A 16,347-nucleotide genomic window follows, 5' to 3' on the forward strand; every position below is an offset into this window, starting at 1 on the left:
CAAACGGATGTCTTGGAGATGGTGCAGCCAGAGTGCTCTTTGGAGGCAAAAACGATGAGGCTTTGCCTCACATATTTTGGACATGTTGCTAGGAGGTGCTATTCCTTGGAGAGAGACATGATGTTGGGAAAGGTGGAGGGTCCGCGTAGGAGAAGATCCTCAACTAGGTGGATTGACGTGACTGCTACAGTCGGCTCTTGTGTGTCAGGAAGTGTGAGGATGGTGCAGGACAGAGTTCAGATCTTTTGTTCATAGGATTGCTTATGAGTCATGCTCGACTCAATGGCATCTAACAACAACAAGGTGTCTCCTGATTGACTGCTAGTACCAAGGGTGTCAATTTTAGATCCAAGTAAGATGAAGCTGTTGACAGTTTCAATATCCTCTCCATCTATCATGACATACTAGGCATTAGTCAGATGAGATGGACCAGCTTTGTTCACTTTGAAACACATGATCATAAGATATATTATGCAGGGAATTGAAAAACAGAAGAAGAATGGTGTTGCATTTGTAGTCAAAAAGTCAATTTCAAGTTCTATCCTAAAATACAATGTTCTATCCTACAATACAATGTTATGAGAAAATAAAGTACAACAGTTAATTAGGAAAAAGTTCCATTTCACTCTCACTCATGGCCACCCTGTTGAAACAGACTTGTGACTGACCACCTGAGGGCTTTCTGAGGCCGTAGATTTATGTGTACGATTACACAGGAGGAGACACCTGTCTTTCTTCCTGGGAGCCACTGATGGAGTCAAGCTGACAGAGACATGGTACTTCTAGGTCAGCAGTGCAACTCCCTAAGGACATGCCAACTATAACAATCAAGTGGTATAGGATATCTTTTGGGGACATTACATATCAAATTTTAAAATAATGTTTTTTAAAAATGCAGGAATACAAGCTATGACATGGATTAACCTTTTCATAAAAAAATTCTACTAGTTTATTTACAAAATTTGAATACATTGCTTTAAAGAACAAATTATTCCATTTCCCATCACATTGTACAACCCAATAATTAGTCCCCACTCCCCCTGCACATCCTCATCCCTCTACTTCCAACATCTCCCACCCCTCTTCGATCCTTTTACTCATTTTACAATAATGGTTTTATACAATATTTATCCTTGTGAGACTGAGTTAGTTCACTCAATCCCTCCCAAGTTAGGTAATAATTTACAAAATCATTGCTCTTGTGTGCTGCATTAGTATTCCATTGTGTGAATATACCATAATTTCTCAATCCATTTGTTTGTGGTTGGACATCTGGGTTGTTTTCATGTTCTTGCAATGGTGAATAATGCTCCTATGAACATTAGTATACAAATCTCAGTTTGTGCCTCAGTTCTCATATTCTCAGGGAATATTCAAAGTAGTAGAATAGCTGAGTCACATGGAATTTCTATGTTTAGCTTTTTGAGGAAGTGCCAAACTGCCTTCCAGAGTGATTGCACCATTTACAATCCATCAGTAATGCATAAGAGTTCCCTTTTTCTCCACATCCTCTCCAACATTTATTACTTGCTGCCCTGTTAAACTTTGTCACTGTTACTGGATTGAGATGGTAGCTTATTGTTATTATTATTGTTAATTTTATACTGGTTTACTTACAAAGTTCATAAAGGTTATATACATTGTTTTTTCACACTGTATCTTTCTCCTTTCTTTTACCCATCCCTCCCTCCACCCATCAAATTGTGTGATGCTATGATTAAGCTCCCTCCCTCCTTGGATCCTCATACTCACTCTAAAATAATGGTCCTATAAAGTATTTGTCTTATGACACTGAGTTAGTTCTCTTAGCATACTGCTCTCCAGTTCCTCCCATGTTAGGTAGTAATTTACAAAATCATTGCTCCTGCATGCTGCCTAGTATTCCATTGTGTGAACAGATTAACCTTTAAAAGATTGTCATGTGAAGTAATCCAAGCACAAAATGATGAATACTGTGTGATCCCACATTCATGACATATCTAGAATAGGGGGAAAAAGCACAGTTGAGATTGTGAAGGAGTGAGAATGAGAGCTAATGCTTAACGAGAGCAGAGTTTGGCTTGTTTTTGTTCATTGCCATCAAGTTGGAATGAACTCATAGCCGACTCTCCAGCAAGTTTTCAGAGGCTGTAAAGCACATGGGAGGAAATTTCCCCTCCTTCTCCTGCAGGGCAACTGGTGGATTTATTTTTTTAAAAAATAATTTTAATGAAAATTTACAGAGACTTAGGGTTTCCAGTCATTCATTGTTGCACTTTTCTCCCTACCCATCTCCTCCCCTCTAATTCACTCTTCTCCTTGAAAAGAAAAAGAAAAACTCTTTCATTGTTATGCAATCCCTTTCCCCAAATCCACTCCACTGTGCAGCCTTAATTCTGGACTTCTGTAATGACAAGAATACCCATTCATATGTCCCTTTTAAACAGTTATCTCCCTCATCTGTTTCAGTGCAATTTTCTGTCTTCCCTCAGCCCCAGTGTCAGTCCCATTTTACAACAGTTGCCCTATGCAATATTTGTCCTTTGTGACTGAGATAGTTCACTCAGCATAATGTCCTCCACGGTCATCCATTTTGCATAACATTTCATGTGGTCCTTGTTTTTCAGTGCTGCATAGTATTCCATAGTGTGAATATACCAGAGCTTCTCTATCCATTCATTTGTTCATGGGCATTTGGGTTGTTTCCAGCTCTTTGCTATCTCGAACAAAGCCTCAATAAACATGGATGCGCATATATCTGTTTGGGTGGCATTTCTGGTTTATTTAAATTCCCAGTAGTGGAATTGCTGGGTCAAATGGTATTTCTATTTGCAACTTTTGGAGAAAGCACCATACAGCCTTCCATAGTGGTTGCACCATTTTACACTCCCACCAACAGTGAATAAGGGTTCTAGTTTCTCCACAACATTGCCAGCATTTGATGTTTGCTGTTCTGTTAAATTTTGCTATAATTACTGGGGTGAGGTGGTATCTCATAGTTGTTTTGATTTGCATCTCTCTTAGAGCTAGGGATTTTGAACATTTTTCCATGTATTTGTTTACCATCTTGAATGTCTTCTTTGGTGAAGTGTATGTTCATATCCTGTGCCCATTTTTCAGTTGGGTTATTTACTTTTATCTTGTGTGGTGGCAACTGGTAGATTTGAACTGCCTGTCTAGGAGTTTATATCGCAACTCCCTACCCACTGTTGTTGTTGTTATGTGCTGCTGGGCTGCTGGCAACTCATAGTGACCCTATGTACAACAGCCCTATACCCTGCTCTATCCTGAGCCAATCGTATCATCTCTGATACCCCTACACTCATTACCCTAGTCACTGAATAAATCCATCTCATTGAGAGTCTTCCTCTCTTATGCTGTCCCTCCATGCTTCCAAGCATGATGTCTCTCTCCAAGTATTGATCCCACCTTGCAGTGTGCCCAAGGTATGTCAGATGAACCTTCAGAACTCTTTCTTCCAAGGAGCAGCCTGGTTTCACCCTCTCTAGGATGAATCCATTTGTTATCCTAGCAGTCCATGGTATATTCAATACTCTTCTCTGGCATGACAGCTCAAAGGCATCAATTCTTCTGCCATCCCTAATCGTTGTCCAACTTTCTGATATAAAGCAAGTAATTGTGAAGACTATGGCCTGGATCAGGTGCACCTTAATTTCCAGTCTGATATAGTTGTTCTTCAGTGCTCTGGAGAGGTCCCTGACAGCAGATTTTCCCTAAGCAACTTGTCTTTTGATTTTCTGGCTGCTGGTACCAAGAGTGTTGATTGTGGAGCCAAGTAAACTAAAGCTGTTAACAATCTCAATCTCTTCACCGTCTATCATGATGATGCCTACCCACTAGATAGTTTCCTATTTACTTTTGGTGGTGTTGTTGTGTGCCATTGAGTCACCTGTGACTCATAGTGCTGCCGGGTGCATCAGCTCGGGAAGCTGTTCTATCCTGAGCCAATCTCATTGTCACCGACACACCTAATCCCATTTCTCTAGTCACTGAGTCAATCTATCTCATCCTGGGTCTTCTGCTTCTGCTCTGTCCCTCAACCATTTCAAGCATGATGTCCCTCTCCAAGGACTGATCCCTCCTGACTATATGCCCAAAGTATTTGAGACAATGCCTCAAAATCCTTGCCTCTCAGGAATAAACTAGTTTCACCCTCTCCAGGACTGACCTGTTTGTCCATGGTATGTTCAATACTCTTCTCCAGCACCACAACTCAAAGGCATAGATCCTTCTTCTATCATGCTTCGTTCTTGTCCAGCTCTCTGATGTATAGCAAGTAATTGAAAAGATGATAGCCTGGATCAAGTGCACCTTAGTCTCTAGACTGACATCTTTGCTCATCAGTATTTTAGAGAGGTATCTGACAGCAGACTTTCCCTGCTAAAAAGTTTGTCTTTTAATTTCTTGACAACAGTGCCAAGAATGTTGCTTATCTAACCAAGCTTGTCATCCTGAAGTTATCGACAATCTCGACCTCTTTTCCATCCATCATGGAACTGCCAATAGGCTCAGTGGTGAGAATCTTTGTTTTCTTGATGTGTGAGCTTCAATCCATTATGAAGACCACAGTCCTTGCTCTCATGCAGCAAACATCTCATGTCCTTTTCAGTTTCAGCAAGCAAGGTTGTGTCAACTGCATAACACAGGGTATTGATGAATCTTTCTCCAATTCTGATGCCACATTCCTCATTAAGTCCAGTTTCCCAAATGATCTCTTCCGAATGATCTGTAGATTGAAAAGATATGGAGATAGAAAGTATCTGTGATGTACACTTTTCCTAATCCTGAACCATACAGTGTTGCCCTGCTTTGTTCTGACTACTGCTTCCTGGTACAAGTATAGGTTTTGCATAAGCACAATCAAAGTGTTCTGAGATTCCCATTCTTGTCAGTGTCAGCCACAATTTGTTGTGATCCACGCAGCCAAATGCCTTTGCATAATCAATGAAACACGGGTAGACATTCCTCTGGTACTCTCTGCTTTCAGCCAAGATCCATCTAACACTGGCTGTGATATCCGTAGTGCCAGGGCCTCTTCTAAACCCAGCCTGCACATCTGACAGTTCTCTGTTCATCTGCTGTTCCAGTGATTTCTGAATAATCTTCAGCAGGATCTTGCGTGTGATACTAATGATATTATTTGATAATTTCCACAGTCTCTTGGGTCATCTTTTTTTTTTTTTTTTTATGAGAGTAAATATAGATCTCTTCCAGTCAGTTGGTCAGGTAATTGTACTCCATAAATCTTGGCATAACCTAACCCTATCACCCACCCTCCACCTTCCAAGTGCCGTATTGCCTGTTTGTTTTTCGGTAACTATATCTCCCACCCCATCCCCACCCCGAGAGCACAAAACTGGGGCCGGGCCCCGCAAAGATTGTTTATAAGATGATGAAAAATTTTGGAAGTAAATCATGGTTAGGTTATACATCGTCGAAAAAGTAGTTTTAATATACTTAAAATTGTTAAAGTAGCAAATTTTGTTATGTTGTTTTTAAGTGTCAGCGAGTAGACTACAGCCCAGCAACTGCTATTAACAAGAGATTTGAACTTGACCCTCTCCTTTGCTATCCTCATGATCTTTGATATGATCAAACAGTATGATACAGTCACTCTGTCAGTCCATGCTGTTGAGAGTCTTCCTCTCTTTCTCTGACTCTCAACTTTTCCCAGCATTATGTCTTTTTCCAAGGACTAGCTAGCCCCTCTTGATAATATGCCAAAAGTATGCAAGATGAAGTTTCACCATTTCTTGCCTCTAAGGAGCACACTGGTTACACTTACTCCAAGACAGATTTGTGTGTTCCTTTAGTCGTCCATATGCAATTCTCCTTTGGTCTGCTTTAGAGATTGTCGTCTTTCAGATTAGATAGATAGATGATAGATAGATAGATAGATAGATAGATAGATAGATAGATAGATAGATAGATATGACTTACTACATAAATGTTACATAACATTTTTACAAGACAATTGTGATGAATGCTCAGATTGTTCCATTTGGTTTTTAAACTTTTATTTTATATTGATTTGTATGCTAAGTTCATAGATACTGTGTTTCACACTATCCTTAATTCAAATTATGTTTCATACAGTCATTGTTTGCGTTTTATAAAATTAATCACCATTGAACTTTGCCTACCCATTACCCTGTCTTTCCAGATCCCTACCAGATCTTTCCCACGTCCTTTAACCATCTCCATCTACCCATCAAATTGTGTGGCCCTATCATTTAACATCCCCCCTGCCCATTCTCACTACTCTGCTCCTACCCCCACCCCCTTGGATTTTATACACGTTTTACTAGTTATCCTTCTATTTTTACAATAATGGTCTTTTGCCTTGTGAGGCTGAGTTAGTTCACTCAGCATAATGCTCCCCCGTCTCTCTCAAGCTATGTAGTAATTCTCAAAATCATTGCTTCTGAGTGTTGTGTGGTATTCCATTGTGTAAATGTACCACAATTTCTCAATCCATTTGATTGTGGTTGGGCATCTGGTCTGTGTCCTTGCACTTGTGATAGTGAATATCGCTGCTATGAACACTGACGTACAAATCTCCGTTTGTGTCTCAGTTCCCATTTTCTTAGGGTATATATTTCAAAGCAATGCTCCAAAGTATATGATCTATCAAGTCCTTTTTCTCTTATCCCAGAAAACTGCATGCCTTGATTATGTGAGATGACAGAGTTTGCTGTCATTTGGGAAAAATAACTACTTTTCATTTTAAGGATAAAAAAATTGCAGATCTGGGTAAACATTTTAGGAGCTGAACAGAACATTCAGTTCCGTAAACATGGCTTGAGCATCGGCACCAGGTCAATCCCTGAGGACCAGAACAGAGCTCTAGCTTTCCAAAAATCCAGTCTCGTGGAGGAGGGGAAAGTGCAACATTGGCAGAGCAGCCGCAGGGTGGTTTCTCTGATACACCGCCGCAGAGGAAGTAGGAGTGAGGACAGCCTTTCTGGGCAGAGTGTGGCTGGATGTGTTGACTGTGTTAACAGAAGCTCATTCCTTTTGGCCGCTGGGCCAATTATTGGGTCATAATTTCAGTTCTTGGTATAGTGTTAGAATCTAAAGAAAACAGTTTAAAAATGAAGATATCATTGTACAAAGAAGTATGTTGTTGTTGTTGTTTGTAGTTATGTACCTTTGAGTCGCCTACGACTCATAGCAACCCTATGTACAACAGTCCTATACCCTGCTCTATCCCTTGCCAATCTTACTGTCTCCAACACACCTATCCCCATTACCTCAGTGACTGAATCAATCCATCTCATTGAGGGTCTTCTTCTCCCGCTCTGTCCCTCCATCCTCTCAAGCATGACGTCCCTCTTCAAGGACTGACCCTGCCTTGCAACATGTCCAAAGTATGTCAGATGGAGCTTCAGAATCCTCATCTCCAAAGAGCAGCCTGGCTTCACCCTCTCCAGGACAAACTTGTTTGTTCTCCTAGCAGTCCATGGTATATTTAATACTCTTCTCCGGCACCACAGCTCAAAGACTTCAACTCTCCTTCTATCCTCCCTAGTCATTTTCCAGCTTTTTTATGCATATCAAGTAATTGCAAAGACCATGGCTTTTATCAGGCACACCTTAGTCTCCAGATTGACATCATTGCTTTTCAGTACTTTGGAGAGGTCTCTGACAGCAGACTTTCGTCTTTTGATTTCCTGGCTGCTGGTACCAAGAGTGTTGATTGTAGAGCCAAGCAAAGTGTATGTGTGAAATATTAGAAGCAACCTGATTATTAATATACAGTAGATGATGATTGGAATTAACATGGCCTGTCTGTTAGTGCAGCACTATGTGGGGTTTTTTTTTTAGATCTGACTAAGAACAGCAATGAAATCATGCACTGCTGGTCTTGTGCTGTCCCCACAGTCTTTGCTGCATTTGAGTCCATTGTTGCAGCCACTGTTCCAATCCACCCTGGAAGGCTTTCTTCTGCACTGAGTCCACCAAATATGACGCCTTTCTCCAGAGACTCGTTCTTTCTGATAACATGCCAAAGTCCACGTGACCAAGTCTTACTCTCTTTGTTTCTAAAAGAACTTCTTGTCTGTATTTCTTCCAACACAGTTGCAATCATTCTTCTGGAAGCTCATATTGTGTTTACTGTTCTTTGCCAACGCCATAGTTTCAAATGCATCCCTTCTTCATTGGTCTTGCATTTTCATTTTCCAGCTTTCGCTCACCATGGCTCAGGTGAGGTACACCTGGCTGCTCAGAGTAAAGCCTTTGCTTCTGGACACTCTGAAGAGGACTTTTGCAGCACATTTGTCCATCTGCATATCTGGCTGCTCCTTTCACGAGCTCTGCTTATGGCTCCAAGGAAAGTGACATCTCTGACAACGTCCATCTCTCCTCCAATTGTCATGGTGTTGCTTGTTGGCTCAGTTTGAGAGTTGTGCTTCTTTATGTTAAGGTAGAATCCATTTACAAGGATGGAGGCTTTGATCTTCATCAGTAAATTCTTCACTTCAAGGGGAGCTCTGGTGGCCTAGTGGCAAGGAGCTGCAACTACAATCCCAGAGGCGAACGGTTCGAATCCACCAAATGCTCTGCCGGGTAAGGAAGGACAATCTCCTCCTGTACCAGTCGGATCTGATTTGACGGTACATGCACACAAAAATAATTAAAAAAAAATAAAAAAAAAATTCTTCACTTCAGCTTCTCATTGAGCAAGTAGGGTTGTTGGGAATCTCTCTCCACTCTTGAAACCAGTGATTTGGCTTTCAGCATCACAGCTGCACACAGGCCACAGCTCTCCAACAAACTGACAGAAAAGTGGTGGGACTATTATGTAACCATCAGCAATGATGGTTTTGAAAATATTTTCATAATAGAGAGCACGCTCAAAGTTTATGGAAAACAAAAAAAATAATTCTTGGAGAATAGGAAATACAATTGTGAGAATATAATAAAGGCACTCAAGTAGATAACTGAATAATCACGTACATAAAAAGAAATAGCTATAACTTTAATTGGGATTTTCTCTGAGTTACAGAACTATTGATAGTTTTCCTTTCTGTTTTTCAAGGATTTTTTAGCACTTTTACATATATTACTTTTTAAATCAGACAAAGACTGAAAACTAGTTCTGTTTTTCATGCATGTTAACCATTTATTGTCATTGTTGTTGTTGTTGTGTACCATCAGGAGCTGACTCATTGCTGGCCCTCCAGCAGGCTGTGCAACAGGCAGTAAATTGCTCTGGAGGAGAGTGCCCAGGATTCTTCTGCAGAGAAGCTGGTGCATTTGAACTACATACCTTTGCATTGTTCAGAACAATGAGCCTGTCTTTTTAAAAATATTTCTTGTATTTTGTTCCACATTTTCCTCCACTCTGTCCAGGAACTTCTATTGTGATCCCTTTTTAGAATGATCAGTGGAGTTAGCTGGGCACCATCGAGTTCTTCTGGTATCAGGATCGTAGCAGGATGGTATCAGGAGTTGAGGTTTCCAGGGTCCATTCATTCTTTAGACTTCTCAGTGCATCTTTGTGTTTCTTCCCTTTTCTTTGTTTGAAACATGAAGAGACTAATAGTTGTACCTTAGGTAAGGTTCACAAGTCCCCAGTCATTACTCACCGAAGTAAGATGTAGAATATTGTCTTTGTGGACTTTGTTAAAAACACCTTTTGTTTGAAGCTATTTTTGGGCTTTGGATGACCCAAATAACTCTAATCATTTTGGGCAAAATCATTTGGGCTACCATGAGGTGAGGTTGATTTTCTCATGGGACTTAAAGGTGAAAAATTCAGAAATCATTTCATCTTCTGTAGACTTGCTAGATATTTGATATGTATTTTTGGTTATCAAAAAGGAAATAAATTTCATTGTAGGAACATTTAGAAAACAGCCGCCAACAGCAAGAAACACAAAAGGAAGGGGATTTTTTTTCTTTTCTTTTTTACTTTATAGCCATGAACTCCTTGCCCAAAATGGTAAGAGTTATTTGGGCCATCCAAAGTCAGTAACTTAGCTTCAAACAAAAGACTAACTAAAGAACTTGGTGGTATACTAGTTAAGCCCTCAGCTGCTAAATGAAATGTGAGCAGTTCAAATCCATCAAACAGCCCCCTGGGAGAAAGACTTACTGATGTGCTTTTGTAAAGATTGCAGCCTGTCACAGTTAAGTTGAACAGATAGTTATGTGTAGGTAAATGAGAATAAACTCATGACTCTAAAGGTTTGACAGATGGTATTTCTGCATCTTAATTTGTATATACTACAAATATATATATGTATATATGTGTGTATATATATACACGTATACACACACATACACACACACACACAGGAAACAAAATTATGAAAACCTTTTTTAGCCAGAACGAAACACCTTACTTTGGACACAAACAAGGCAAAGCCATTTCTTGGAAAATGACATTATGCTTGTAAACATAAGAGGTAGCGAAGAGAGGAAGAGCCCAATAAGATGAACACAGTGACTTTAGCAATGGGCTGTAATGTGTCAGAGATTATGATGATGGCACAGGATAGGACAGGGTTCAGATCTGTTGATTGTAGGGTCACTGTGACGGCACCTGACCACAACAACAACAACAACAAATACCTTGAGGGAATGTGTTGTTGGGCCTAGGAGCTCAGGACAGTAATAGTCTTGGGCATACCAAGGTCAATTGCCATAACATAGTAACAAAGACAATATTCTCTATACCACTTTGGTAAGTAGTAACTTCAGTCTTAAAAGCTTTCAAGCAGTCATTTAAGTTGCAACATTGGTCATTCCCCATTTGGAGCAAAGGAAAGTGAAGAAAATGAAAACCATTGGTTCAAAGGTCTAGTTGATGTTGGTAAACTGTGGAGACCATGTGAATGTCAGTCTCCACAGCCTTGACACTAAGAACCAAAAGACACCCAGCTGCCACTGCTGACCACACTGAGAGGAATCACAGTGGATGAGTTCAAATAGAGTAAGGGAAATGTAGAACGAAACTCAGAATCCTGAAGCATGCCTCATGTGCTGCGTTCAGAGACTATTGGAATCCTTAAGACTGTGGTCATCCTTTAAGCCTGGAATTGAAATAACCTCCATGTCTGAATTGACAGTGAAACAATAGACAGGCCAATAAGGTGATCAACATCACTAGCGAAGACTGCACTCCTTAAAATGGCATTTGCTCAGGGATACACCTCAGAAAGCAGGAAGGGATAGGAAGAAGAATGAATAGAAGTAGGGAACACAGTGCAGAAATGAAAGTGTGCTATTGCAATGTGGGGATTATAATCATAGTCAGGAAATATAAAGCGTAATAATTGTGGAATGGAAAACCAATTTTTTCTGTAAACTTCTACTCAAATCACAATAAAAGATGGGAAAATATTAATAAAAAATAGTAGCACCTAGGGAAATGTGAGTTGGCTCTGCCCTGTCCTGTGGGGTTAATATAAGCTAGAACTGAGTCCACAGCCATGGGCTTGATTTGGTTGGTTGAGCTGTACTGTAACGAATACTGATGACTCAATGATGAAGTGTTAGGGCTGCTAACTAAAAGATAGGTGGCTCTCTCCATAGGAGAAAATCTGACAAATATAAACATTGTCATAAAGATTAGAGCCAAGAAAACCCCATGGGCAATTCTACTCTAACACTCAGGGTTGCTGGGAGTCCACAGCTTACTTGACAGCACATAACACCACAATGGCTGCACTTGGTCTCTGACCCTCCTTATCATGCTTTTACACCACCTGTGTTAAAGGTGCTCTGGTGGCCTAGTGAGAAGAAGCTGCACTGCAATGCCAAAGGCATGGGGTTTGAGTCTACCAGCTGCTCTGTGGGAGAAGGATGGGTAGTCTCCTCCCATGTGAAACCCTCTGAAAACCCACTGGAGAATCAACTATGGTATAGTTCTTACACAAAGGCACACAACAACAACATCTTCAAGAAAGTTCCTAGTTATCGATTTTGACAGTAATGGTTTCACTCAGCATAATGCCCTTCAGTCTCTCCCAAGTTATGGAGCTTAAGGGGGAAAGAGGTGGGAGCAGAGCTGTGAGGATGAGTAGGAGTGAAACCACAAAGTGTCATGGTATGGGGGTGGAGGGAGGTGGGGAAGGAAATGGGAAGGACCCGGGTGAGAAGGCAGGGTAATGACGGCCAAGGTCCAGTGGTGATTAGTTTTATAAAACACAATGCATGTGAATGAGTGTATGAAACACAATGTGAACAAAGGATAGTGTGAAACATAATGTATATGAACTTTGTAAACAAACCAATAATAATAGTAATAAAAGGAGGAAAAAAAACCTCCAAAAGCCAATAAAACCCTGAAACAAAACAAAGGACGTTCCCTGCAGACAGTGATCACACCGTCCCAGCAGCACACCCAGTACATTGAGGCTCCATCCATGTACCAGGGTGGTGAGTAATGCCACTCTTCACTTCTTTCTCTGCAGGTCCTTCAAGCCAGACTTCATCTTGGTGCGCCAGCATGCCTACAGCATGGCCCTGGGGGAAGACTACCGCAGCCTGGTCATCGGCCTCCAGTATGGAGGGCTGCCCTCTGTCAACTCCCTCTACTCCGTCTACAACTTCTGCAGCAAGCCCTGGGTGGTAGGTAATGGGCCAGTCTGTTCTGGAAGAGCCTGGAAGGCAGTAGATACCTGTCATGTAGACGTCTCGGTGATGAGAAGAGTCCGAGTCAGGGAACTGATAAAACACCTTGGATCCTTGCCATCAGTGTTAACCAATACTATCTAATTATAGATTATAGTATAGTGTTACAATGTTGTTGTTAGGTGCCATCGAGTCGTAGATTACTCATAGCAACCCTATGAACAAAAGGCCTGAGCACTCTTCATAGAGTTTCTAGAGGCAAGCCATTTCAGAAGTAGATGCCACTCTTGCTCCCAGGCTTGTTTTAATTGGGAAACTCCACCAAACACTGTCCACCGTGGGTAACCATTATCATATTTGGCACATCAGTGTCACAGTGTTCAGCATCACAGCAATCATGAGTTACCTCTGTACAGCAATGCACAGACCAGTGCTATACCACCTAGAAGAATGTTTGACAGAAAAACAATTTGAACCAGGCCTGAGGGCTGCAGATTAAAATCACCCACCTTGGACTTGGTAGCATAACTTTCTTTCCACTAGGCCAATATAGCTCTCTCTATGTTGTCGTTTTTATTGTTGTTAGGTGCCGTTGAGTAGTAGACGACTCATAGAGACCCTATGAATGAAAGGCGTGATACCAGGGATAAAAGTGGATGCCATCCTTATTGAACTTCCTGCCATCACTGTGGCTGTCATTAACAGTTTCATTAGTACTTACTATGTACCAGGAAACCATGCCTACCTCATGAGATGGTCTTTGTTGTCCTATCTTACAGGCAAAGCCTCAGATTCAAAATTATTGAGTAACTTGCCCAGCAACTCATAGCCAGGGAATGGGGAAACCAGCTCATCTCTTTCCTCTCTCCAGCCCCAAGACAAGATTCTTACGTTCATTTGTTTCCTGCATGTATTTATTTGTGTCTGTTCAAATGTTACCTCTTGAATCACTTATCCTGCTTTATTTTATCTCCAAATCCTTATGTCTACCTAGAATTAGCCTCCACTCATCTGTTACTTGGGCATGTTGCTAGGAGAGATTGTTCCTTGGAGACGGACAGCATGTTTGGGATAATAGAAGGACGGTGAAGGAGAGAAAGACCCCCAAGCAGGTGTTTGACAGTGACCGCAGCAGTGCGCTTGAGGGTGTCAGAGATTGTGAGGATGACAAAAGATAAGACACGGTCCAGCTCTGTTATTGACAGTGTTGCTATGAGTCCTGCTTCTCTTGACAGCACCTAACGGCAACAATAACAACATCTGTAAGTTCACTGTGCTGCGGTGGCTGGCGTGAGGCTGTGATGCTAGAAGTTATACCACTGGTATTTCAAGCACCAAGATTCCCCATCGTGGCAGGTTTCAGCAGGGCTTCCAGATTGAAACAGACTATGCAGGAGGCTCCACCGTTTATTTCTGAAACAACCCTCTCATTCTCCCTCTTGATCCTCAGCTCAGGACTTACTGAAAGCTGACTCACTGTTGGGTTTCCAAGGCAATAAATTACACAGGAGGAGACTGCCCATCTTGATCTCGTGGAGTCACCGGTGGATTGGAACCACTAGAGAAGCTTGGTCTTTGGGTTAATAGTGCAACTCTCTATCAATTATGCTCACCAGGGCTCCCCTTTGTATGAAACACTGGACCCTTAAAGATGCCAAGAATAGCAGTGGAGTATAGTATGACATAGTGCCGTAAGATAGGCCCTCAGGAGGAAAGACTTTAAATGATGATAAAAGGTGGTGAGCCAGAAAAAAGTGGAAGACCCTTAACAAGATGGACTGGTATAGTGACTGCAGTAACTGGCTTGAACACAGCAAAGGCTGCAGACAGCACAGGAGCAGGCAGGGTTGGGTCTGCGGCTCATGGTTCACTGTGAATGGAGCTGGCCCGATGGCATCTGTAGGAACAGAAACAAACCAAGAATTACACACTTATTTTCATAATTATGTATTTAATTCTATAATTACATATTTAAGGATCGATAATTACATGGTAGTTCAGTATTTACATGCTTAGAATAAATTGCAAAGATTTATTATTTCAGCATTTATAATTACAAATTTAATTGCTTGTTATCTTTCCTTGGCCCTTAAGTCATTGATTTACATAACAAATATTTATTGACATCTGTTATGTTCTGTTTTTAAATTTTTTAATTTTTTTTAAAAGTTTTCCATTAGTTTATTTACAAAATTCAAATACAAATTCTTTCCATTTCCCTCACCCCTCTGTCAAATTGAACAACCCAATGATTACTTACCCCCTCCCCCCTGCACATCCACATCCTTCTGCTTCCAGCCACTCCCACCCTCCTGGATCCTTATACTCATTCTACAATAATGGTTTTGTACAATATTTATCCTTATGTGACTGAGTTAGTTCACTCAGCATAATGCTCTCCAGTCCCTCCCAAGTTAGATAATAATTTGCAAAGTTATTGTTTCTGTGTGCTACATAGTATTCCATTGTGTGAATGTACCATAATTTCTCAATCCATTCATTTGTGTTTGGACATTTGGGCTGTTTCCATGTTCTTGCAATGGTGAATAGTGCTGCTATGAACACTGGTGTGCAAATCTCAGTTTGTGCCTCAGTTGTCATATTCTCAGTGTATGTTATGTTCTATTATCATTGTTCTAGGTCCTAGAAATAGAGCCGTGAACAACACTGACCATCATGTCCACCCCCACCTATCTTTAATTCTATTGGGAGGCTGCATGCATTCTATTAAAGAATATGTTAATAAATGTGTAACATCATACGATGATGTAGTCATAAGATGATATAATATGTTGTTCTTGACTGATTCTCTTAGTGACTCTACAAACAGCAGATCTGAACCATTCTCATGATCCTCATTGTGCTCAAAGCCATTAATGCAGTCAGTGTGTCAATCCATTTCGTGGAGGGTCTCCTCCTCTTCCTCTGACCCTCCACCTTCCCAGCATGAGATCTTGTTTCAAGGACTGGCCCCTTCTGACATGTCCAGAGAATGTGAGACGGAGTCTTACCATTCTTCCCTCTAAGGAGCACTTGGTTGAGACCTTATTTTTCCAAGGGGAAAATGAAGCCCGGAAAGGGAAAGGAAATGCAGAGGCTGGTGGGGGATGGTAAGGTGACCATTCGCCATGTTGACTCACTGACCAGCTAGTCATGTGGAGCAGTAGGTAAGAGTATGAGTTCTAATGCTATGAGTCGCTTCCAACTCAACAGACACAACAACAACAATATGACGACCACAGCCCTCAGGCCTGTTTTTAACTGGTTTTGGTCAAACATTCTTCTAGGTCGTATAACCCTGGTGTGTCCACTTGCTATGCAGAGGTAACTTGTGGTTGCTGTGAAGCTGAACACTGTGACACTGATGAGTCAACTGCCAGAGTGGTTACCCATGGTGGACAGTGATTTGTGGAGCTCCCTGATTAAAACAAGCTCGGAAGCAGGAGTGGCATCCACTTCCATAAATAGCTTGCTTCCAGAAACCCTATGAACCTGGAGAAAGGATGAAAGTCCTCAAGTGTTGAGGACTTTCATTCATAGGGTCGTTATGAGTCGCCTGTGACTCAATGGCACTTAACAACAACAACAACAACACATGCTGATTCCGACCTGACCCCCTACTGCAACCACTCCTCGGGACTAAGATGAAGTAGTCTGTCCCTGGTAACATTTACAGTCAGAATCAACATGGCAGCGTTGGGGTTTTCGGTGGTATAACCAATTAATGTGTATAAAATGGGATGATGTTGTTATGTGCCGTTG

General features: G+C 41.3%; 1 protein-coding gene across 2 annotated transcripts in view; it reads left to right on the top strand.

Moving 5' to 3' along the window:
- The window catches only part of SYN3 (synapsin III), a 785,331-nt gene that overhangs the window by 222,696 nt on the left and 546,288 nt on the right, over positions 1-16,347 (top strand). For both annotated transcript variants that reach the window (XM_006897530.1, XM_006897529.1), the window contains one exon: positions 12,426-12,582. In XM_006897530.1, coding sequence (XP_006897592.1) covers positions 12,426-12,582 — 157 coding nt within the window. The remainder of the gene's footprint in view (positions 1-12,425; positions 12,583-16,347) is intronic.

The sequence above is a fragment of the Elephantulus edwardii genome, unplaced genomic scaffold, assembly GCF_000299155.1.
Source record: "Elephantulus edwardii isolate Elephantulus edwardi_28Jun2011 unplaced genomic scaffold, EleEdw1.0 scaffold00211, whole genome shotgun sequence".
Taxonomy (NCBI): Eukaryota; Metazoa; Chordata; class Mammalia; order Macroscelidea; family Macroscelididae; genus Elephantulus; species Elephantulus edwardii.